We start from the raw sequence: 25,016 nt of genomic DNA on the forward strand, positions 1-25,016 counted from the left end.
CCAAAATTCTCTGGCAGATATTCTGAAGGCACCTATCTCAGTCCTGTGCCCTTCTCATAGCCTTGCCTACTTTTCTCTGCCTTTCTTATTCCTGCAGACTGAGCAGAGCCCCTGAATGTAGCTGCTCTGTTTGCCAGATACAGACAAGAGTTTTATACACTGAGCAGCATGCACACAATGGGCACAGCAGCGTAACAAATATGGAAGCACAGTAGATGACTCCCACCATTTTTTCCTTGTAATTCTTGTTTGTAGTCCAATAAATGGAGTCCTAAATTAAGTAACATTTCAAGTCAATCACTGTGGCAGCCTCACAGCCCCTCAGTATAACCCGTTTAAGACTATAGGATTTCACATTTTACTGTGAAAAGATGTTTTAACATGAAGGGGAAAATTCCGAATCAAACCATTCCCAGGTAAAAGGTCTCAGACAATGAGGTACTGCCATACTTCTCACACCAATAGTTTTTGTGTGAGAATACTGCCATCACGTAAATTCAATCAAGAGTAAGTTTTCCAAGACATCTCTGAACGTGACAGATGGACTAAAAGCTATGGCACTATTAAAGATATTAAATAATAAAGGGGTAAAGGGATGACTATCTCTTCTGTGACTGAACAGCAGAAACTTTTAAATTAAACTAAGAGAGAAATTGGCAAAGACAGCAGAAAACACAATACTAGTGAAAAAAGCATTTATTCAGAAGAGCTGCCTTCCTTTCATACCACATGTGAATTAGACTCTCTTTCCAAGGAAGTGAAAGAAAGGAGGTGAAAAGGAGTAAGCTGGAAGAGGATTTTGAGCGCCATATCAAATGCACAGTTATACTTTGGCAGCTTCTTTTTGGACTAGAAATCATGTTGGGCCTTTAATTACAACTCATCTGTGCACTACAAAAACGAGGAGGGGAAGGATTTAAGGAAAATGTCCCTGCTTCCAAGTAATTGTTCTATAAATTCCCAATGTCTGAAATTGTCATACATTTACAAAGAAGATGATTTTCAGGGGGTATGTACTCTGTGCTATTTAAGGCTGACAGTGCTTTATAACTCAGCAGCATCTAAAATAACCAGCACATATCATATATGGGAGAGATAAATAATTCATAGTAAAAGGCAGTTCACCTATGATCAAAACGTGAGACCAATCCAGGACTCTGTCAACATCTTGAAGGAAAGAAAAAATTACCATGTGACATGAAGTTAAGCTTCTTGGATTCTACACCAAGAATTAGGAAGTTCTTTTCAGTGATGAACCCTACTAGCACACAGAGAAACACTTAATTTATCTGGTATTTTACATACATAGTTATTGTTAATATCTGCTGTGTTAAAGGCAGGCATCAGCAAAGCACCATTGCGTTATTTTTATTTGCTCTGAATGCCTCATTTGTTGCCAATACCACTGATATTAGGGATGCATAAGAAGCTTTTATCTCAGGGATGATTCTCTCAGTACAGTGTATGGACCATACCCATCTAGTGATATGTGATTCAATCTACCTTTCACTGCTGGGACAAGGGCAAGAGAAATTATTTGCATCTGCAGAAGAGTTGGCCTGACTATATGTCTTTCTTCCAGATGGGCTCTGCATTCCAGGATGCAAAGGCTCCTAGTTTGTTCTTTCAGATGGTGAGATAGCTTCTTGCATTGGTCCGGCTGAAATAAAAACTCTCTTCAGGAATCTAAAGCATTCTACAGCTATAAGAAAGGCTATCATGTCTAATTCCAGATAAGTTACTGTGTGAGACTCTTGTGTACCATAGGGTAAGAACTGCATTTATTTCTCTAAATCTGTGGTCGACTACAACACCTATCTCAACCTCCCCCATCGGTGCCACCCATGATTCTAAGCATAGCCCATTAGGATTTGCTGTGTAGTGTCTAACTTTCCACTAAAACTTAACGATGTGCGTTGATGAGTGAACCTTTAGTCTTCTTTCACACTGACACTTGTATGGTGCGGTCTCTGGCTTGGAATGGTTTGAGACACCCGTCCTGGGCAAGATTCTCAAGGGTCACTCTAAAGCTGGTGTTCTGACTGGTGTGTTGATGGCATGTTCTCACCCAGTCAGGAAGCAGGTCCATGTGTAACAGTGAGCTAAGTAACACTGAGAAGTCCACTGGTTTGGTGGTCATGATGCCAATGGAATCTTGTGAGCACTCTTTATGTGTTACGCACTCCCAAAGATTGTTCCAATTCCTGTCGGCGCTGCTGGATCTGAAAGAAAACAACACACTGTACAGTTTAGCACATTAAATTGCTCAGTGGCAGGAGATGCACTTATAAGTCAGCCGTGCGGATATTTCTTTCATACCTTGCAGTAGAAATATCTGCTCACAGCTTCTTGAGACCATGGCTCGTGATAAAATTCGGCTCTGCGTTCTTCCTCTGGGTTTCCAACCACATCGGTCATCACCTGTGACACAAATTAAACCATTTTTCACCATAGCTCTTCTATCACATAGAGAAACTTTTAGATTTACCCAGAGTGAAAACTTATCTACATTACACATAAAAATGGTCAGAACTGTTCTCAAAGCCCAAAGCAAATGGACAAAGTGTGCTTACTGCCAAAACAGGATCACAGAATTATCAAATGGTTTGTGTTGGAAAGGACCTTTAAGCTCATCTCATTCCACCCCCTGCCATAAGCAGGGACACCTTCCACTACATCAGCTCCAAGCCCTGTCCAATCTGCATTCAAGGATAGGGCAGCAGAGGGTTGGAACCGTTCTGCAAAAAATAGAATTCTGATGACTATGTGTCCAGCATCACAGAATCACTGCTAAATATAGTTATTGGTATATTTTGCAGTGTTGCGGAATCACAACTCTGATGCCAGCAGGGCAGAACATTAATAGAAAAGGCTCTTGTAAGACTAGTTGTCTGTCAGGGAAAATTCTGAATAATCATTCCATGTATGTAGCTAGAGAAGCTCCACAACACCTTGTTTTAAGTTCCTCAAGACAATGTCTGCTTTATTTAAACATGCTTTCAGATGCCTGTCCCGTTTGAATGCAATATAAATAATAAAAACCATAATCTTAACAGTAGATTTTTAGAAGACTATTCAGTTAACAATAGGTGTTTATATAAGAAAGACACAATCATTTTATTAAAATAATCTCATGGATTCAATAATACAACTGATTTTTGAGGCATGTCAGCTAAAGACAGAAAATGTGAAACTTAATGAGAGACAAATTATTAATTTTTGCTGACAAACAACTGAACTTCTCTACATTGCATTTCTTGCATATCTCAAAGATAAGCTCAAGGACAGCAGATAAGATTAAATTATGAACCAACACCCAAATTGTGTTCTCATACTATGGGATGCTCCTGCTGAGTTTTATACAGCTTTGAATTTACAGAATACATCAACAAAGCCCTGTGTTTTGAACTTCCTGTCTGGCCACAAACTGACCTACCACTCCCATGAAACACCACTGTTCCACTGAAATGGAATACAACCTAAACTATCTTTCCTGCATACTGTCTACTCTGAAACCACAGTAGTCCACTCATTGTTTGCCTTCCAACAATTATCCATCCTAGATGTTTGGCTATATGCTCAGTGTACATTTAAATATAATTCTTCCATTCTGGTTCCACTATTCAATCTTTTTCAAACATTAGCTCACCTTAAGATCCCTACTTTGGGACCGGAGAAGGTCTTGGATGTATCCTTTGGGATCTTTGGAGAAACTCAGCATAAAATCACGTTGTATTTTTAGTTGATTTATGGACTCAATTGTCTCATGAATCTGACAGAAAAAAAAAAAATCAAAGTGGATATTCTTTAATTTCTCCCATGCTCCAGTGACCATCAGGTCAGCTCCGTTACTGTCTTTGTATTCCTGGTAACGTACAAAGGTGACAATTCTACACCACAGACTTGTGCAGCCCTTCCAAGGGCTTTTTCAACTCAAAAAGCAGCAACTTAACTGCAATCCTGCCACTACATTTTGGTTTCACTTGTACTTCTGCAATACAAGTATGTATAGGATTGTCCTTCACTTCCTGCACTGAACTCTTGCATGGCATGCAGAACCAAGCCATCACTGCACAAGGTCATAATTTCCTGCCAAGACTGGGATCTTTCAGGAAAGGTGCTACGTAAATATGCAGTTAAGCAGTGCCCAGTGCAAGAAAGCAGTTATTCCCCTGGTTACCATCATCACCACATCTTCAATATCCTACTGTAATCCTTAAAAACTCTAGCAGTTTCCTGATCAAGTCCATGTCAAATGAAAAGCCATGACTTCTAGACTTTTTCTTAAGAGAAAGCCTGTCAAAGTCATGATGGCTGCAAAAAAAAGAGTGTAAACAATGAGAAACCATGAGTATGGAAGGTTTATAGAAAATTAATCATATCTTTAGATATATTATGGCAGAAATATTAACTAGCAGGGAAGAATGAAGATGAGTCAAGGTCCTATAATGAATAATATCATCAAGTATGAACAGGAGGAAGGCAGTTTATGAATCATTCGCACATAGACACACACAAAAACAAACTTTTGCTATCCTGTTCCTCTAACATTCTAGTTTGAAATAGTAAACCTATCTTGTTTAGTTTCACGTATTCAATCTCTTTTGCCAAAACAGCTAAGGTGACCAAGCATGTCAGAGAAAATAATCATCCCATGATCTGGTTATGCCATCAAGGCCACTAGTGTAGGTAATATGTGGTGCATTAAGAGAAGAGAGCTGCTGTCAACTTAAAATCATTCCTTCTTTGGGAAAATTCTGTAGTTGTGTGGAGTGAACTCCATTGGTGTGCGCTGAATTCCCAGGAGGGGACTCCATGGCAGCACAGCAATGCAATGCACAGAGTGTAGCAGGAGCAGCTCAGGCCCATTCTTTCACCCAGCAGTGACTTCAGTAACTTCACTGATCACAGCTTGCCCTGTGCTGTAGCAAACATTAAAAAAAGAGGTGACACAGAGAGGAGAAAAGGTGACTGGCACTGGAAACAGAATAACCCTATGCATGCTGCTTGCAAGCTTATAAAGGCTGGGAACCAATTGACTGAGCAGCTGAAAAGGACTGTCCTCAAGAGCCATGACAGCAAAGACGCTGCAACAGTTACCAGAATCCATTGTATTGCTGGTGCCCAGACCCCCTTTAAAACTGCATGAAAACCAGAGTTTAACATATTGTTTGTATCAGCAGTAAACAAAGAGAACCTGTGCCTTGCTCTGAGATTTTTGTTTATCCCTTACTGATCCAAATCAGCCAGTGACACATGCTGGAACTGGCCAACAGCCCCTGGGACACGAACCCCTAAAACAGCCTGCAAAACCCACCACTGCCTTAAGACAGATATTATTTTAAGTGCACAGGATCCTCTTCCACTAACACTTAAAACCCCCAAAGTGCTCCAAGTGATGTTCCTGACATGCATGTTCCATATTTCAACCTAATGCAGAGAGCCATTCTGCAGTTATGAGTACAAAACCCACAGCTGAGTATGACATTCTCCTAGCTTTGGCTTAGCAATTCAGCAAGATACCATGACCTCTCAATAAAAAGCTAGTCATACAGTTCAGGTGGTTCTCAAGTGTCAGGGCACTCAAAACACTACCTGTGAAACTCTACTACCTCAACAACCACGTTGGGCCTTAAATCAAATCCTAAGTGGGAATGCCATTCACCCTTGATGTATTCCCACTGCATTTGGCTGGTTCATCCCTTGAAAGCACATGCCCTTAACAAGTCCCCATCTCAAAACATTACTGTCTTTGACACATGACACCAAACACATGTGAAGCTACACAGTGAGTACATGTACTATGGGATACTTTACTCTTGGGCCAATACCTTGTTATCCAATGCTGTAATCTCCTGTTGGTTAGCTGTTGAGAGAAGAAAACTACTCATCTGGCCCTTTAATGGGTCTTCAACTTCTACATCTATGTCATAGCAAGCCGTCTTCTTCTGATCGTTGGGGTCAACACTATGGAGAGTATAACACAAGATCATGAGAACTGCCATCATGAATCAGAAGGGATTTCCATCCAGCCCAGAATTCACTCTTCAATAAAACCTGTTGCAGATGCTGTGAAAAAAGTCTAAGAAAGTCTAAAAAGTCTAAGGGTATCTTTATTTATTTTCATATTCTAGTATATTCTCTCATCTTCTGTCAGTCAGATTTCAAAGACTTTTGAGCTGGAGCTTTTGACCATCAAATTTAATTTCTAACATCCTCCTGGGACCTGTTACACTAAATATCAGCATCATTCTTCAGCTTGTCCTGTCCTAAATTCATATTTAGTTTGCCAACATTTAGACTTTATTGTTAGACTAAAGTTTCTTAACACGAAAACAGTCCTCAGTGCAGTTGGTAAATCAGACTTCAGTCACTGTCACTCGCAATATAAAAATGCTTGGCTGCTCTGTGAAATGTGAAATGTGTGGGCTGTTTGCCTCTGCAGTAGGTAGTAAAAAAACCTGCTCAGGATCTAACTGAGTTTGAGAGACTTGGGGGAGCAGAAGGCCTTCCAGGCATGGAATTGCATTAGGTGTGTTGTAAGCAGGTGGACGAAGGTGATCCTTTTCTATTCTCAAGACCAATGAAGACACGCCTCTAGTACTGTGTTCAGTGCTGGGCTTCCCAATGAAAGAGATACATGGAGCTACTGGAGCGAATTTTGCAAAGGTCCATTAAGATGATCAAGGCATTAGAGCACCTCACGGCTGAGGAAAGGCTGAGAGGTCTGGGACTATTCAGCCTAGAAAACATGAGGCTGGTGGGGAGAGAACTTACCAGAACTTGAAGGGAGGATTTAAAGAGGATAGAGCCAGAATCATTTCAGTGGTACCCAGTGACAGGGCAAGAAGCAGTAGGTGCAAACTGAAGCAAAGAATGCTCCAAAATAGAACACCAGGAAACACGCTTTTACTGCAAGGGTGACCAAGCAATAGCATAAGTTGCAGAAAGACCCTCAAAGCTCATCTCCAGTTCCCCCAGCTCAGAGTGTCACATGCTGGAGACATTCCAAAGCCATCTGGATATGGCTGTGGCCAAACTGCTACAGGTGGGTCTGCATGAGCAGGTGAGAGCATTTGACCAGAGGATTTCCAGAGAACCCTTCCAATCTCAAACATTCTGAGAATCTCTGATGCTGTGGCCACCTGCAAGAAGTTCAGCAGCAGAAGGAAAGCTAAGGAAAAACCCAGGTGCAGGTGTGGTTCTGCTGCTCATGTCAAAAGCCACAGAGAAGGCTCCATGTCGTTTTTGGCTCCACTGCTCCTGGCTGAGCCCTGTGCTCAGGCCTCTCAGGGTCCTGAGCCCAAGTCCGTCAGGGCAGCAGGGCTGTGCACACGGACCCTGACAGGCTGCAGCAACTCCTCAGCACAGAGTTCCGCACAGGAACAGCTCTGCTGCTGGGACGGAATGACACCATGCAGGGAGACAGGTGGGCATCGGCCGGGAAAAAAACAGGTTGGCAGGAGAGGACTTGGGCACCCTGATGCACAGACAGCAAGTGCTGCAGGAGTCTGTGGGGTAAGACAGCCGTAGCAAAGGGCAGCTGCAAGAGGGGCTGCATTAGCACAGGCGCTGCCATCCAGCCCAGGAAAGAGGCTCTTTCTCGCCCGGTGAAACTGGATCTGGACTGGTGGGCACAGGACCACAAAGATGTGACACTCTGGAGCGAGGCCTGCAGAGGCTCAGTAGGATGCTGGGGGCTGGAGCGCAGACCTGCTGAGAGAAGCTGCAAGAGCTTCTCCAGCCTGGAGAAGAAAAGGGAAAACGAGATCACCTGGGAGAGTGCAATGGCTGCATGGGACCGGTGAAGCGCAGACAGGGCCAGCCTCCCCTTGGAGGTGCATGAGATTAGGGTGAGAGGCAACAGAAGCTCACTGCAGCATGGGCTATTCACTCCCTATAAGGAATTGGTTTGTAAAAAAAATCATGACAGTAGTCAAAAAGGAGGAAGCCAGTGATAACCTGTTTGGACTAGAAGAATATTGGAGAGCTATGCTTTGCAGTCTGCTTGTGTTCTTTTATAATGTGGAAGATGTCTCGCCTCTTTGCAGAAATGGAAATCCTACAGAGGTTATTCTTTTTATTTCTGACTTCAGGATCAGCTGTGTGTCAGCTGCAATTAGGAATGCAACTCAAGAAAATCTCCACTTCTAGCTTGAGCTCAGATAAGATTTGACTTCTATCAGTTTTAAATTTGATGCATTCAGTATCGCTGGGATCAGAAACCATTACAGAATCTATATTTTTAATTGCGTTCTGCATGTTTAAGTCTACCTAGTATTTATAATATTTGTCAAGATCAGAGACTTTTTGTTCATCTCTACGTCCACTTCAACCCCATTGCCTTGTTTCTTCCTTTTTTTGTGAAAAAGGAAGGTTGTTGGTGCCCAGAGAGTGATTCTACAATACTATTATAATTTCTAGAATGCAGTTAGAATGCTTCACATTTTTATCTCTGTGCATATCTTCTGAAACTAGAATGAATATTTGTGATCTACTTGATCTCCCTGTAAAAGGCAGGTCTGAGGATTTATGTGAATTAGGAGCACATGTATTTATGATCACTAGTGATCAAAAATTCCCTTAAGTAGTGCGCTGGTTTTGGCTGGAATAGAGTTAATTTTCTCCATAGTAGCTGGTATTGGCTGTGGTGTGAATTGTGCTGGAAATGGTTACACAGAGATGTTTTCATTATAGCTGATCACTGCTTACAGCGTGTTGAGACCTCTTCTGCCCCTCATACTGCCTGCCAGTGAAGAGGCTGAGGGTGCACAAGGAGCTGGGAAGCGACACAGCTGGGACAGCAGACCCCCAAGTGACCAGAGGGATATTCCAAACCATGTGGCACCATACTGAGCAGTAAACTGAGGCAGGTGTTCACTGCTCAGGGTCTCGCTGAGCATCACTCAGTGGGTGGTGAGCAATAGTTTTCATCTGTACCACTTGTAGTGCTGGGTTTTGTTCATCACCATCATCATTTTTTATACTGTCTTCTTCCCTTTTCAGCGCTTCCCCCTGCCCTGCTGGAGAGAGAACGAGTGGATGGGGAGCCTGAGCTGAAGACTGGATTAAACCAGGACAGGGAGTTGGCATATTGTTTCAGCGGCTGACTACATTCACTCCAAAAAACTGAACACAGGGTGACAGGGCATTTGTGAGACCCTGTAATAAGCTTGGCTGGACCAGGCCCTTAACTATCCTGGATAGACTTCAAACCTGATTTGAGTTTTGATGAGGGAGCTCTCAATGACCACCAGCAATCTCTTCTACTGTAAATTATTCTGTGACTTTATGAGTCTAAAAGTTACCTACTTTCTTTAAATTCAGTGATGGACTTCCAGATTTATTTTATCTTAGCCCAACACTGTAAAGGCCTCACTGCAAAAGTACTGCCTGTTCCCAGGAAATTAATTCTTCCTTTTTCCACACTGTTATATGAATATCGTTTAAGGCTGTCAGGTGCTGTGTGGTGCACAGTGTACCAGAGAATGCTGCCAGACACAAAGCTTTGCTTTGTGACACACACCTGTTCTTTAGCTGGCACCTGACAAAAAGCACTTCCTCCAGTACCTTTTTGTCACCTCTCTGCCCCTGGAAACATAATCAGCATAATCATTTTTCTCTAAGCAATGACTATCTGTCTCTGAGTACTTCAGCTTTTTTGTGGTCCACCAGACAGGTCACTGAGTTGTGCCCCAGGTACACAGCTCTCAATCTGCATGGGTGTCACCACCCTGACACCACCAAGCTGCTTTTTCATTACTCTGTTTGATATATTCAAATAAATAAAGAAATGTGCAAATTTTATTTTCATAGCCTATGTAATATTTAAACTTCTTAACACCTGTTACAAATTTAAAATAAAGAGCCCAATTTTAAGCAAATTCAGAAACATTTGCTTAAAAATATATTGTATATATTCTGTAGGAAATCAAATCAGTATCTTAAGTAATAATAACGTTTTAACACCCAGAATTAGAATTTTAACACTGACCACAAAGAAACTTAGAAAGGACTGAAATATCTGAACAGTAAAGTTGCAATCCCCAGAAGTCTCTTTATCCTCCTCCTCTGTGTACACAGTTGTCACTTAAATAAGGCACATGCTGGAAGAGTCCTAGAGACCTGAAAGCTGTGTTTCGTCTGCTGTGCCCCAAAGACTTTTGTTTTGACAAGGATACGAGAGCTCAGTATCTTGGCCACAAGGATGTCCTCTGAATCCAGGCATTCTCTGTTGTTAATCTCTGGAGAACTCTCGACTCCTTGGCATTCTCAGGGTAAGACTAACAGTCAAAAAGCTGACCCAATCCCAACAAAGCATGCATGGACTGGCCCTGCGTTTGAAATTGTAACGTTGATGTACATTTTACATAATATATCAGAGATCAAAATGGTTGCCCAAAATGTACAATACCTCATTTCAATTTTTTTATCTCTTTTTGTGGGTTCAAACTTTCATTCCTCTCTCCTTAGGAAAAAAGCCCAACCAACTCTCTCAATGGTATTCTAGTAAATATAAAAGTTGGTTTTCATACTCTAAGAAAACTGGTGCTGTGCTAGTGAAAATAATTCAGAATTATACAAACTAGAATAACACAAACACAAAATGACCTTCCGAGGTACTCACCTGAAAGTTATAAAAAATGGATTCTGGTCACTACAGCTACTGCAGCCATTTCTGTACTTTATCTAGAGAGTATTTTGCACATGACAGTGCTGAGCGGACCAACCAGCTTACCTGATGATGTGGTTTATCACTATTGGGTCTGGCGGCAGCAGTAGGTTAGTGAGTCTCTGAGGAATTTCAGAAAACTTTAGCCGTGGGCAGTCAAAGATCTGGAACACAATAAATAACAAATGTTTGTCCAAAGCCCATCTTGAAGTTAAATGAGAAAGTAAGAAATCTGCACCTCACAAGTAACTGAGGCAATTACAAAAGGTGATTTTGAAAGCTGTAGTTCAGGTTCCTTGCACAGATTAAATTTTTGGTCACTTCTGTCCCTGTACTTTCACCTGGGCTTGCAGACATATCCATTGGGTCATGACAATTTCACAAGGGTCACTGAGTTGAACTCCTGGCTCTGCCCAGAACAACCCCAAAAATCACACCATGGATTTCTGCTGAACTCAGGAAAAAGAAATTCTGGAAAGGGCTAAAAGCTGTAGAGTTTGGAAATTTTCTGTGAGCAATTCCAGTGCATTGCTATGAATATAGAAACAACACTCTTTACACCTCGAGAAATATAATTATTACAGTCTTTGTTTCCTACTGTGATTTTTAATGCTTTGAACAGGCAAACAGGCTTTTCTCTGGAGATTCTCCATTTAAACTGACCTTAAAACAAACAAACAAACAAACAAACAAAACCAGCAACCTGAACTTCCTATATATTAACATTCGCCTTAAAATGTGCCCTTATGTGGAGGCATTTGTAAAAATGTTTAGGCCTATGCAGACGCTAACACCTCTTGAGGAAACTATTTTCACCTGACAGAAGAGATACACTACTCACAGTAATGTATCTATGAACAGAAACAACCTTTGCAGCTCTAGAGGCAAAGGATGCAGGCAGGGTTGAAAATAATTTCCATGTTGTGTAACAGACATACAAAGTCAGATGCTCTGGTTCCTCAGATAGAGTATCTTTTGAAATTCACAGTTTTCTCAAGTGAGTGAATTTGGCAGCAGAAATACCTAGGAGCCAGCTCTAGCAACCATTTTCAAGGTTCTATTGCTTTTGAAATACCTTTGAACCATTTTCCTTGCTTTTGCTTGTAACACAGCAGATCTCAAATCTCCTTGCTGATGTAAATATTGTTTTTAAACAGAAAAGGATACATCTTCATCAACTCTAAAACCTGTGTTGGACTTGCCTGCATCCAGGAATTCAGCCAGCTAGTTTCTGAAGAACAAAGAAGTAACAAAACCTACTGAGTCTGCAGCTCACTCCTTATTTGAGTTATGAATTCTGACACTTGATAGAGATGACTGTGGAATTCCAACCCAAAATCTCTCCACGTCAAGCTCCATCCCATCTGCTGTCACCACTGGCTCAACACCCATGTCAAACTCCTAACACAGATGTGTGCCCAAGCGACAAGAGCTTCAAGAAGGGAAAAGGGATCAAGGACACACATTAGTGAGAGGAGAATGGGAGGCTGGAAGCTAAGGGTGGGTGGAATTTTCCCAAAGTTTCTCACATTCCTGCCTAACTGGAGTTAGTGGTCTGAACTAAGTTAGGCTCTGAAAGCCTCTCCGGCTACAGTGATGCTGATGGGTCAGCTATCTCTTTCAGTGGTAATTTTTTAGTCTGTACTGCTGCCTTGTGTCCTTAGACACAACCACAACAACAACAACAACAAACCACCTCAGAAAAGGTGGCATACTAAATGAGAAGACCAGTATCTCAAGCGGAATGCCAGAGACACTGATGCATTATGTACTGATCCCCTGAGTGATACACACACTTCCAGCCAGGACACCACTTTTCTTTTCAGGAGTTATGTGGCTAAAACGATAGAATCTACAGAAATATTAACAGATTGGAAGGCATTACTAACCCAAATCTTTTGACCTCCATGTCTCAACCTGAGAGTATTACAGTGAAAACCAAAATTAAAGCATAATGAAATATTTCATTTATTGTAAGGGGATTCAGATTCCTAAGCAGTAGCGTCAGCTTTGAAAGCAAGATCAGCTAGTTAGGACAATTTTGCCAGAGACCTAAGGAAAACAGAAACACTCAAAACAATCCCATTTATGATTTAAATTTGTGCAAGCACTGAATTCTTATGAAACTATTCCAGATTAGCCAGCTCTTGCAGGATGTGAGATTCTAGAGTCTTCTAGAAAAGCAATCAGCTACTTCCCAACTTTCTCACTTGACTGATCTTCTGAGGATGAGAAGACCATTGTCAGGTGTCATAGCTTTCTGCAGAGTTCTAAGAGAAAGGAGTCCTAAGAGCAAGTAAGTCTTCTAATGAGATGCACAAGGAGAAGATAGCTTCAACAAGTTCTTATTCTAACCAAGTTCTTATTCTGAAAGTTAAAATAAATAAAATCAACAAGGCCCTCTTGCTTAAAAAAATATGTACATCTATGGAGGGTCACACAAAGGATCTGCTGCAAATCTACCATAATATCCTACCCTTGGTAGTGGCCAAAAGCGGATAGTAAAGGAAAAATGTAAGAACAGGAGAAACATACACTAGTTCTTCTCCCAACTTCGTCAGCTTTGCATTTAAAACAGCCCAAGATTTTTCATCCATTAGTTTGTCACTTTTGTCACACCTATATACACTCTTAGCATTTGCAAGGTTCTATTGCAAGGAGTTTTGAAGTTTAAATATGCTTGAGTCTTTTTGTTTGTTTTCAATTTGCTACCTCCCAGTTTTAGTTGATATATAGATATATATATATATAACATATATCATTTTATATATATATAATATAAAAATTTATTCCTTTTTCACCTTTTTCTTTCTGCTCATGATTTTCTGAATGTTTTTCATGTTGCCTTCCCCATTTCCTCTCTGGGCTGGCAGAAACAAAACTCAGTCTAAATTTGCTATAGAAAAATAAAGAATGGAAATCAAATAATCGAATCAAGAGAACTAACAGAATTGTAATTTTGCCAAAAATTCTTACATGGTTTTAATATGGAGTTTTCACTATTTGTGAAAAAGACTGTATGCTGTAATTCTCAAAAAACCAAAACCCAAACAAACAAGTGACTATATAATCCTGATCACTTTGGTTCTATATTCCTATAAATACCCATGAATTTCACAATTATGTTGTTGCATTTTGTATTTTCGAATGTGCAAATGTGTCCTCAAGTTTACTTCAAGCATTGGCTACTTTGAACTGTCATAGGGCAAATTAATATACAGAAAATAAAAAGAAAACCAGGACACAAGTTTCATCACAACATTTACTTTCAGTGCTTGCTAAAACATTATTCATTCATTGTAACTGCCAGTACTTTCCTTACATGGAAGTGTGTCACAAACCCTACTATTAATTCCTTTCAAAATAAGTCATGTGAGCCTGAAAAACAAAGCCAGGTAAGACACTGATAGCTCAGTTAACATTACCTTTAAAAAAAAAATAAAATTAATCGTATCTACAGAAAGGGTGGAGATGCTTTTAAGTGGCCTTCTTGGTTAATTCCAGAGGTCATTGTAAAAGACAAAAGGTCTTAATGTTATTTTCAAAACATCATGCAGATCATTAAGGGTATTTCATTATCTGAAGAAGATTTAAGAAAAAACAGCTTTTCTAATTATATCTTCCACGCCTTTTTCCTTCATAAACAGGGAAAAAGAAGGCAAGAAAACAGGTCTACATATGATTTGACAATCAAAATCAGCAGATTATTTTATGTTTCCTAGTATAAAAGGATACAATGGAGGAGAAAACCCCATCTAATCAATACAGAAGTCCTCCTTCCTGGAAAGGCCACAACTTTTGTGGAAGTGCTAGACCAGATGTAGGGAGTTTTGACAACACTGGTACACGGAAAGAGTGTTAATGACATTAGTTGTAGTGACTGCTGAAAGCCATTCGGTACTGAGGATACCGCAAATCATTAAGGGAAAATAAAAATCAGTCATTTTCATTCAGCCCTAATTTGTGGCTGGATGTTACAGTTTGCTTCTAAAGAGCTGCTGTGTCCAAAAAAGTTACCTGCTGGAAGTACTTGTCGCAGTTAATGTATTCCTTATCGTGGGAGTCTTGCAGCTTGTTTGTTTTGATGTACTGCCAGAGCGCCTGGATGATGGCTGAGCGTGTCTGCGTGTGGATCCCCAGCAGCCGCGCCAGCCGCGGGTCCAGCTTGAACTGGGGAGGCTGCAAGGGAAAGCCAATGAGGTGCCAACACACAGGAAAGCAGACACATGCACAAGCCTGAAGTTTCAGTTTTAATTCTCGGACGACTCTGCTCCTCAGGGGAAGCATCCCATTCAGTGGCAGAGATTGCAGAAATATAAGTTTCTATTTTTGTGTCCCACCATTGCTGCTCTGGAAGAGGGACCTTGGGCCTGTGCTGTGCACACAGACTACCCGTAGCACATGCTTCAAATAATAAAACTTGCACAAAGACTCAGGAAGAATTTTCCCTTTCAACACTGATGCAAAATTTGACTTTTGGAAATGAGAGAAGAAAAAGAACATTCCTTCCTCTGAACTACTGGAAGTTAACTACTTCCAGAGAGAGAAGGAGGGCAGGATGATGCTTCCACAGTTGCTAATAACTGCTGTCTCACATCAACACACTGTCTTTGAACTCTGTTTGTTCAGGCATGTTCCCACCATTCTGGTGCACACCAAAACATTTACCCAACCACAATCAGTCAGTGGATTTTATTTCTTTTCCTGATCTCAGTGATACAATGCAACTTTCCTGTTCTCCATCTCTTGTAACATAAATTCCTTGGGTAATTTGGAATTTGATGTTTATTCAAGTGTGTACTCACTCAGGTTTAGTATCCACCACATTATTGAGCAAGGACTAATCTGATGGGTGGCAGGCCACCCAAAGCTAGCTTTAGAACAAATCAAGACCCAAGGATAACAGAACATCTATTTTAAAGTATAAATTTATAATAATGGTGAGTGTAACGAAGATCATTATATTGTCTTAATAGTAAAAATTCTCGCTGCCTATATCAGTATTTCAGTTAGCCCATATGCACCCTAAAATGAATAAAATTTTCTTTCTGTTAACATAGAATGGAGTGTCTATATCTTGAATAGATGCTATTTGCCTGCAGACAAAAGAAGGTGGTAGAGAACAAGTTCTTAAAGTTGTACCATCAAAATGCATCTGAGCCTGAGCTGCCATCTAGTCGCAGCAGTGCACTCTTAACAGTTTCCTTAAAACAGCAACATTTCTTCCAGGGATGGTTTCAGATTAGAGGGTTCCACAACTGCAGTATCTGTCATTTGAGCCAAGGTAAGGCTGCCACAGCTACACAGCTAGTTCAGGTACCACTAGCAAAAGCTTCTCCTCTGATTTTTTTTTTTGAAGAACCACATGTGTAACTTGTGTGCAATTTATCTGACTATTCTCTAGGAAGTTAGAGGAAGAAATACATATTTTTTCTGGGCAATAAAAATACTAACTATCATAATGCAAGGATCAGTATTTTGCTAGACTGTATTAGAAACTCACTTGATTTGTCCCCTTTAAATTTTAAATAATCTGTCAGTTTGGTATCATTCTAACTTCAATGGACCATGTGACATGGCAAGTACAAGTACATTGGGTTTTGAGGCGTGTGACAAGACGAATTTGCTCTGTTGCACTAGGTCCCAGTGGCTGTATGTTCCAGGCCAAAAGCAGTGCACTGACCTGGTAGTCCAACATGAGGAGTAATGTGCATCGCACGCTGACATCCCCAGGTCTCTTCACCTGGAAGCCATCTGTTTCCTGGGTCGTGGGAGTTCTGTGCCACTAACAAAGGGAAAAGCAAAATTGTTGGTCTTTTTTTCACTGATGTCCATGGATGTGCACCTTGTGCAGTACACCATGCCACAATTAGACAAGTACAGGCTTTCTAAAGATCTGGCAATCTAAAAAAGAAACCTGACAACAACAAAACCAAACCATGACAACTCACCCATCCACCCCCCAACAATTTCAATTCAGCTTTAGTGCAGAATCTGCTCTGCTGTCAACATACTTTACTTGTTAGGAGAAATATGCACAACATTTTCATCTTTTCACACATTCTGTTCTAAGATGTGCACTGCATCACTAAATCGTCTATGTTTTTAGAGTAGATTCCTTTAGCAAACATTCTTAAGAGGAATGGAATTTTGAAAACTTTGAAAATACCTTAAATGAGATAATGAATGCAAGGTCCCTTAAACAAGGGAGGCAACAGACACGAGGTGTTTATGCGTGCCAGTAACTTGTTTGTATGCAAGGAGTGCACAGCATTCTCACCTCCACAAGATGATTGTCAGGTCCATAAAGATCTTTGTCCAGTTCAATAACCAAACTCTTAAAAAAAGATGAAAACTTCCGTTTCTGTTTGCTGAGCTGTACAAGCAGAAGAACCAGACATGTGTAAGGCTGCAATTATTAGCTTGTGTCCTAGACTTTCTTCTGAATCTCTCTGACTTGAACATCAAATCCCATGTAAACCACATGTGTGATCAATCTAACTGAGTTCTCCCTCTGACAAACACAGGGTAAGATGTGAAAATCTCAACAGTACTGGAACAGTGCACACTTTGGGGAAGATTTCCTTGACTCTCAACGTTATTGGAAAGGAATGGCTTCTAAGGTGAACATGGCATCTGTGAGAAAGGTCCAGAGAACATGAAAATTAGGACTGGAACACCTCTCCTGTGAGGACAGGCTGAGAGAGCTGGGGTTGTTTAGGCCAGAGAAACACAGGCTCCAGGGAGTATTTAAAGGGGGCTTGTAAGAAAGATCAAGGGAGACTTTTAATCAAGATCTGTAGTGACAGGGTGAGGGGCAATGGTTTCATTGAAAGACTGTAGGTTTGGACTGGTCTTAAGAAAGACATTATTTACTCAGAAGGTGGTGAGGCCCTGGCACAGGCTGCCCACAGAAGCTGTGGCTGCCCTATCCCTGAAAGGCTCCAGGCCAGGTTGGATGGGGCTTTGAGCAACATGGGCTAGTGGAAGGTATCCCTGTCCAAGGCAGGGGGATGGAATGAGATGGTCTTGAAGATCCCCTCCAATTCAAACCATTTTATGATCCTAAGTCCTCTGTATAGCTTTCTTTTTAACAGCCTGGGTTTTTTTGATGAATGCTAATTTCTTGGTCTGATTTATCAGATTACAGTAAATTTTGCAGACTGGTCATACACTAAGCAACACTATTTCCTTTAATTTTTTTATTTTTATTTAATTATCAGTATTTGTTGTTTACTGCACAGCTCATACTGTCTATATTAAAAACTAGGTCTACGATTACCTAATCTGACTTTCCACAGCATACAGGTCACAGGACTCCAATTTATTTCTTTGTATTTAAGCAGATAATATTTTATTTAAAAATGCTGGTAATTTAATAGCTATGTTGTTCCAATAAAGAATCTCTTTCTTTATTGAAATATATGCTCGAATTTCTAAACTGAATTTGTCTAACTTCAAGTCCCAAATGTTGCACTTTATCACCACTTCCTCCTCCAGCAAAACTCTGATTCATAAACAGTTACATTCAGACAGATTGAAAGCCTTGCCTTCTCCATGCATGCATGTTTTTCATCTGTTTAGCCTGTAAATACTTACTTGTGAAGTCTACTCAAAGAGAGGATGCCTTTATTAGGAAAGTCCAGCCTTCCCCAAGGACAGCTAAATTCATCACTGAGGTTGCAGAGGATTTCATAACGGTAAAATGTTTCTTCCATCCTTGCTCTAACCATTCGTTCATCGTGTTGTACCCCCTAAGAATATGAAGTAGTGCCTTCACCTTATTATCCTGCTCTTCACAAGATACAATGACCACCGTAGGCCAGAATTATTGCACCTCTTGCAACCTGAACTCTGCCACCTCTGTAAAGGGATTAATCTCAGTCCTCTTCTCTCCACTTTCTTCTACCTGTCCTGTCCTTATGTCTGCCTCATTTTCTGCTGCACTCTCCAACATTCCCATCAGGGCCCTATCCCTCGCTTGGGTTGGGCGCAGTGCCTTCCCAGCAGCAACAAGCCAACGCTGCCATTCCAACAGCTTGTCTCAGCTGATGGCCCCAGTAAAACCTACCACCCCAAAGGAAGTCTTTAGACTCCTGCCAGCCCCAGTGAAGCAGAGATAAGTCATACATCATCCAAGAGCTTCCCCTCCACACGCAGCTCCCACGAAGCAATGCTGCCATCAGAGTCATCAGCGTCTGATTTTGCAGGATTAAATGTGTTGGAGATGTAAAGTCTCAGTTTCCGCTTTTGCTGTTATGCACATAGACAAGGGAAAAATACATATCCAGTTTAAGTTCAGGATCTGAGGAAGCAGCAGGAAAGGTGATAATTACACATTTAATAGGGAATCTCCATGATTTGCACAGTTGCACTGGTTGCATTAGAATTTAAGATTCTGTTACATGTACAAAAATACATTGAAAAGCTGAATCTGAAAATTCCTTTCAAAAACTTTTGGCTATACAAACATGCTGAAATTCACTGCAAATGGAGGAAGACAGGAGGCTGCCAGGCCTGAGAAGTGATACATCCTGTACTTCTGGATTAGATATTTGAGAAATCATTGTGAGAAAAGCATGATATGATGTCCTTTTTGGCTTCAACCTAGCTAGGTTGCTAAAATTCAGCCGCAACTCTGTTGCAACACAAATGTCTTTCACAGTTGCATCAGTTCAAATTTGTAAATGGCAGTCACAAATACAGCTCATGCTGCAGACTACCTGCTGGGCACATCTGCACCCATCTGCATTCTACCATGATGCAGTATCTGGTAAAAGCCTCCTGCAGACACACCTGAACACACCGACACACACACACTGGCTGCCTTATCCCACCTCTTTACCCTCAGCAAACATGCTGCAGTTCCAGCTTGCTGGGAGACCTGAGTGAAGAAGGTACCCTCCTACCTCCCTAACCCAGGTGCTCAAGCCTGTCAGAGATACACTCATGCCTACACATTGTTATTTTTACACACCACCAGAAGTTTCCCAGTCACTGCAGTGGCTTATGGCTGTGTAATTTCTCAGCACCCTTCCTTCCACGCACCATGTGGAAAACCCAGCTATTAAGTCTGATGCATGGATTCCAGAAAAGATTATCACAAAAAATTACTTTGAAATTCTCAAATATCTCCAATACCTACGTACAACACAATGTCAAAAAGATTACAGTTGTCAAGTTAATGCCGACAAAACAATGTAAGAAAGGAGCAGTCTTGTAAAGCTTTCACACACACACAGGAGAGAAGGAAGTTACATACAGCAGACTATACAGCATAATCTGGCATAGAGGAATGGAGAAGGCAGAGATGTATGCCTGAAGAGGAACAGAAAATTACTACATTTTGCCAAATCTGGAGAAGACGGTGACAGAGAGGTTTGACAGAAATGGCATGTCAACAGTATGCTCTGACAGGGAACAGGACTTTCCAAAGTGGCATCAGTGCAGAAAATGACAAGTTTACACAGGTAAGAACAGGCAGACAGGCAGAAAAATATTCTTGTAATCCATGTTTTCGCCATCCTTTCCTACAGGATTTCTGTTGCCAAAGTGGTCTTTGATACTATAATTATTTTAATGACCCCACATGTCTATTTGGTGTGGTGGACTTGTGAAGGACTTCACATTTCTAAACTCAAAACTCTTCAAATTACCCTGCACATTTTATGGACCATTCCTAAATTCTACCCCCACCTGAATTACTTGCAGAACTGTACCTACATACACAAGCAGGCTTTTACTTATAGGGATCTAGTGTCACCAGCACCACTGGCTCCTTGTAAGAGCTACATGGGAATGATTCTCCCAGACATTTTGGGAGGCTGTCTCCTCTTCCAGGTCCAGGAGCTAGACAATGGCACGTGAACTTGCCCTACATACCCTTATCACCAACAGTGGTTGTGCATACTTGGTACAGCAGAATTTAAAGAAAATAAATTTAGAAACCCCTAGCAAAATTTCAGGACTGCGGCTCTACAGCCAGGAACAGTTACTTTGGACCCTCAAGCTCCTTCTCTCCTACCATGACTATTTTCCTGGGAGCTGATTCAAACAACCATCAAGCCTGGGAAGCAAGACCCTTGGCAGAGACCCAAGAGTATAGTCTGAATCCTACCTGAAGGGATCTATCCAGTAACAACTCCAGCATGCACAGCTACACCGCCATCATAAAGATGTCCAGGCTTGGAAGACACCACTTCAGAGACGAGATATAGTCAGAACTGAGCTCAAGAAAGAAAGACACCAACATGGTGCTGGGTGGGGTTTTAGAGTACAGGCCTCAGAGTCTCTTCAGCTGCTGACATACACAAAAAACAGTGCATTTGGTTCATTCTCAGTATCCCCGTGTTCCACAATAATGTCAAGTTCATATCCAGAAGGCTCTCAGAATGACATACTCTTCCATCTCCAGTTGAGCAACTCCACCTCATCCAGGCAGGAAATAATAAAATTTATGAGCTACTTGATTGCTTTGCAGTTTAATAAAGCAGTGGCAAGAAGCCACTGCCCTTCAACAAATTCTGCAAATTTCTTAGCCCTCTGCTTTATCACAGAGACCTAAAATCTGTTCTCCTCTTTTTATGGTGGATTCTCAGAGATCAGAAGAGCAAGCAACCAAATGATTCTCAGTAGCTGAGAGCAAAAACTAAAGAGTAGACTTACAGCTCTAGAGCAAAAAGAAAGCATCACACTTCATCTCCTCAGACACATCAGAACTTTACCCCCCAAAAACGCAAAGCTAAGAAGGGGAAACTTCACAGAGATTTGATCAACATTGTGAATCAAATCATCTCGTGTCCAAAAATCAGTAAATACTTGATCTCCTTGCCTTCTAAGAGTAAGATACAGATCTTTGACTAAGCTTCAGCAAAAGGAACTTTAAATAGCAGTCATATTAAAATGAAATGTCTTCCCTTAAACCCACTGTGTTTCACTTATAATTTCTCCATGAGAAAACAAAAAGGAAAAAATAATCATATGAAACAGATGAGTGGTCATTTCAGAAATGAACTCCTGCAAAGGTCTCAGCACAACTGATGGGAGGGCTCATGTGAAATCAAATAGATTTAAATGGGAGGCTGAGAGGAATGGTGGAACAGCACACCTACAGCTTGCTCTCTCTCCAGGTTCTCTGATGTCATCTTCACACAAATCAATACAGCTTTAAGTTCAAGTAAATGGGTGAAATGCTGAAATCTGTCAAAACCTTCAGAAAACTTCCCCTGGTTTCCAGCATTACTTTTTTTCCCCCAGTTTCCATTAGTATTGAAAATCTAACAATCAGGAAGTAAGTATCTGATGATCCCATGATCTGTGTGCTGCCCCTCAGACAAATCTCCATCAACTGCTGAAGTTAGTTCTCTTCAATGAATTCCCAGGCTGGACACAAACCCTCCAGGACACTTCCAGGGAAGTTGGCATTTCAAACAAAGTTATTAGCAGATACCCTATTGCTGACTGACTCAAAAAAAATCTGACTGCCAACTTTATAAGTAGCATTGTATTAAGAGTTCTCTAAGTATATCTTAAGGGTAAATTTCTATGAATCTCAAGATAGCATAAAACCTTCAAGCCAAAAGCACAGAAAAAATTAAAATCTGTGTTTCTCCCTTTGCATATAGAGTAACTGTTTCCTGGTCTCACATACACACACAAAAAAAAACATTTAGGAAGCAAAATTAACAGTGGTAGCATGGAAACTAAAAATCAGGAGACAGAAAAAACAATGACCACTATCTGTTTATTATAAAAGACCCAAATTAAACAAAGAGTGTCCATATCAGAGCTGGAATATAGGGGCATCCTACACAGAGCAGCAGCCAAGAGATGTCAAAATTTGTAGAGGAAACAAAATTAGTTAGGTAACTCCTTAAAAAAATGGACAAGAACTTAAACATGGCCAACCCAAAGCAGAAAAACCAGTGACTTGGTAGACTACACAAGTATGAATAATAAAAGGAATGAGACAATATTTGCTGAGTTCAAAATTGCACTGATACATGAAAAGCACTTGTAGACAGTTCTATAAAAGCTTAAACAACAACAAAACTCAAAGGTGAAGCAAATGCTACAGAGGAAGAAAGTGGAAATTAGTATGCACAGCAGTACAAAATCAGCTATAGCAGCTTATTTCTCAGTTGTATATTGCACTTTCTCAGGAGAGAGTGAGGTATTGTATAGCGACAGGTAATAAGAAGCCAGGTGCACTGAAAAATTCCCTTTCTGCAGTGATTGGCAGGAATGAATTTTTACCTGAGAAAAGAGAACATTAAAGAACCTGGAAGACATATTTAAAACATTGACTGATCAAAGGAGGAGATTAGGTGTTCACATTTTCCTTATCTCATAATGCAAATAGCAGAACACATGAAATTAGGCCACAAGATAAGTGTTTCAGAAAACAACCTAAACTGCTTTCTGGCAACAATCAGATATCAATTCCTCAATCATCTTAAAACCTGGAAGTGGGGGGGAAAATCTCAATTCATGAAACTAGGGAGAGAGACACTATGATGGTATTCTGATGCTACTACTTGTTTTTCACTAAAAATGGAGAACCTGGTATCAGATAATTTAGTTTGGAAACTGCAACTATACACATATCTGGTAAACTGAATGTCTCACACCAGTTCACTGCAAAAGAGTGACAGTCCCTGGATGACAGTTTCTGGTTTGAGTGAGACAAGAGTATTGTCTGTGGTGCCAGGACTTGGAGTAAGGAGCCTTGCTTGTGATATGGGTCAGAGCCCTCTTTCAGTCAGGAGACTCTGGTTCAAGCTTCAGGATGAAAATCGTCTAGGTCTTAGAATTATGTTTATGGCCACAACTGTCTAACTCAGGCTTGCACAATGGAGAGAAAAAAGACATTTTTAGGGTGTTATTTATCTATATTCTTTTAAACGTCCACTTCTGTATGAGAAGAATTGTGCCCTGAACACCATTGCCTACACCAACTTCATTCCTCAACTACGAAGGGAGCCAAGAGTGACTAGCTCACAGATCAATGAATAAAACAGCTATGTCTATACTCAGCCAAATAAATCCCGCTCCTGAAGTCCACCATGGTCTTAGAGCTGCATAGATTTTCAGTAATTCATTCTTTAATGCCATCTACTGGTCTTTTGAGTGTACTGGTTTCTGTTTCCTTCAGGCCATGGAGCTTGCTGTATCTGTCCAACAGCCCTGCCTACCTGACCACCTCCTGTAGATTCTTTCTGGAATTCTGACCATGTGGGTCTCCCATGAAGTCAGTACAGGGACTCTTGCTAATGCTTCTCTGCAGACAAGGAATTCTGAGACTCTCATGACAGATGTAATCCAAGAATGCAGGACTGGCTGAGGAAGAGGACAGTACACAGCAGTACCCAACCAGCAGAAAACAGCCAGGGCAGGATCTAAACTGGAAAAGCTGGCAGCTGAAGAGGGCTGCTGACAGTAATCAAAGGAGCTGACAGGTGGGGAAGGCCATTTCTCCCTCCAACAGCCGCACAAACCCCAGGTCTCCTCACTCCTTGAGCCCTCCCACAGCTGTCAGCTGGTTCAAGAGCACAGCTGCTCTAAGGAGATCCAAGTAGGACCAACAAGCCAAACATATTTTATGCACTGTCCTCTTGAAAAAAAAAAAAAAAATGCTTAAACCACTTCTTCCTAAAACCTCCCCACAATAGTTAGTCTTCAGACAGAAAAAAAAAAGCCAGCCTGAGTGATACTAGACCATAAATCTGTGGCTCCTTATGACTGTCTCCAGCTACAGCTCAATCACTGTGACAAACACTGTAACTGCAATTACAGCTAATAACTCTAAGAAATCCTGCATATTGCCTACATAATTTCACATACCTCAGACAAATTCATATTTCTCCCGGGATTACAATCCCAGTTTGAGAATCACTGTTTTAAGGCAAATATTTCAAAATTACAGGAACTTTGATAAGAGATGGAAATGCAAAGATAACTTCTATTGCTGTTACCAATTCTGTAACTGTAATAAAATGGAAATACTTAACATTAAGAAAAACCCAAGTGTATCTAGGTTTAGCCCTATTTTGACAGGTCTGATACCTATATGCTAGGACTACATGAATTTGAAAAACATCTGTTTGATCATTCTCTCGATGTGAGCTGAGTAACTGATACTTAAAATGTGTTTGCTGAGCCCTAGATGGAAACAGAATTTTCCCTCTACAGTCTCTGTAGAGTTTTGTGCCTTCTACACTCTTCCCTATCCCAGACACTGAATTTCTCCATTGCACAGCTTACAGCTAGGGCCTTGTGGACCTGTTAATTCCCTCATTAAAGAGTTTGCCACAGAATGAATAACTTCCTGCTGATTTATGAATTC

General features: G+C 40.9%; 1 protein-coding gene across 3 annotated transcripts in view; it reads right to left on the minus strand.

Moving 5' to 3' along the window:
- Window positions 1-678: 678 nt before the first annotated feature.
- The window catches only part of SMARCD3 (SWI/SNF related, matrix associated, actin dependent regulator of chromatin, subfamily d, member 3), a 73,575-nt gene continuing 49,237 nt past the window's right edge, over window positions 679-25,016 (minus strand). For all 3 annotated transcript variants that reach the window (XM_066341300.1, XM_066341293.1, XM_066341285.1), the window contains 9 exons: window positions 18,803-18,925; window positions 16,953-17,048; window positions 16,356-16,457; window positions 14,690-14,851; window positions 10,739-10,836; window positions 5,832-5,967; window positions 3,650-3,772; window positions 2,320-2,421; window positions 679-2,222 (listed from right to left, as the gene is read on the minus strand). In XM_066341300.1, the coding sequence (XP_066197397.1) occupies window positions 2,169-2,222; window positions 2,320-2,421; window positions 3,650-3,772; window positions 5,832-5,967; window positions 10,739-10,836; window positions 14,690-14,851; window positions 16,356-16,457; window positions 16,953-17,048; window positions 18,803-18,925 (996 nt within the window). In that variant the 3' untranslated portion in view covers window positions 679-2,168. The remainder of the gene's footprint in view (window positions 2,223-2,319; window positions 2,422-3,649; window positions 3,773-5,831; window positions 5,968-10,738; window positions 10,837-14,689; window positions 14,852-16,355; window positions 16,458-16,952; window positions 17,049-18,802; window positions 18,926-25,016) is intronic.

This window comes from Sylvia atricapilla, chromosome 1, assembly GCF_009819655.1.
Source record: "Sylvia atricapilla isolate bSylAtr1 chromosome 1, bSylAtr1.pri, whole genome shotgun sequence".
Classification (NCBI taxonomy): Eukaryota; Metazoa; Chordata; class Aves; order Passeriformes; family Sylviidae; genus Sylvia; species Sylvia atricapilla.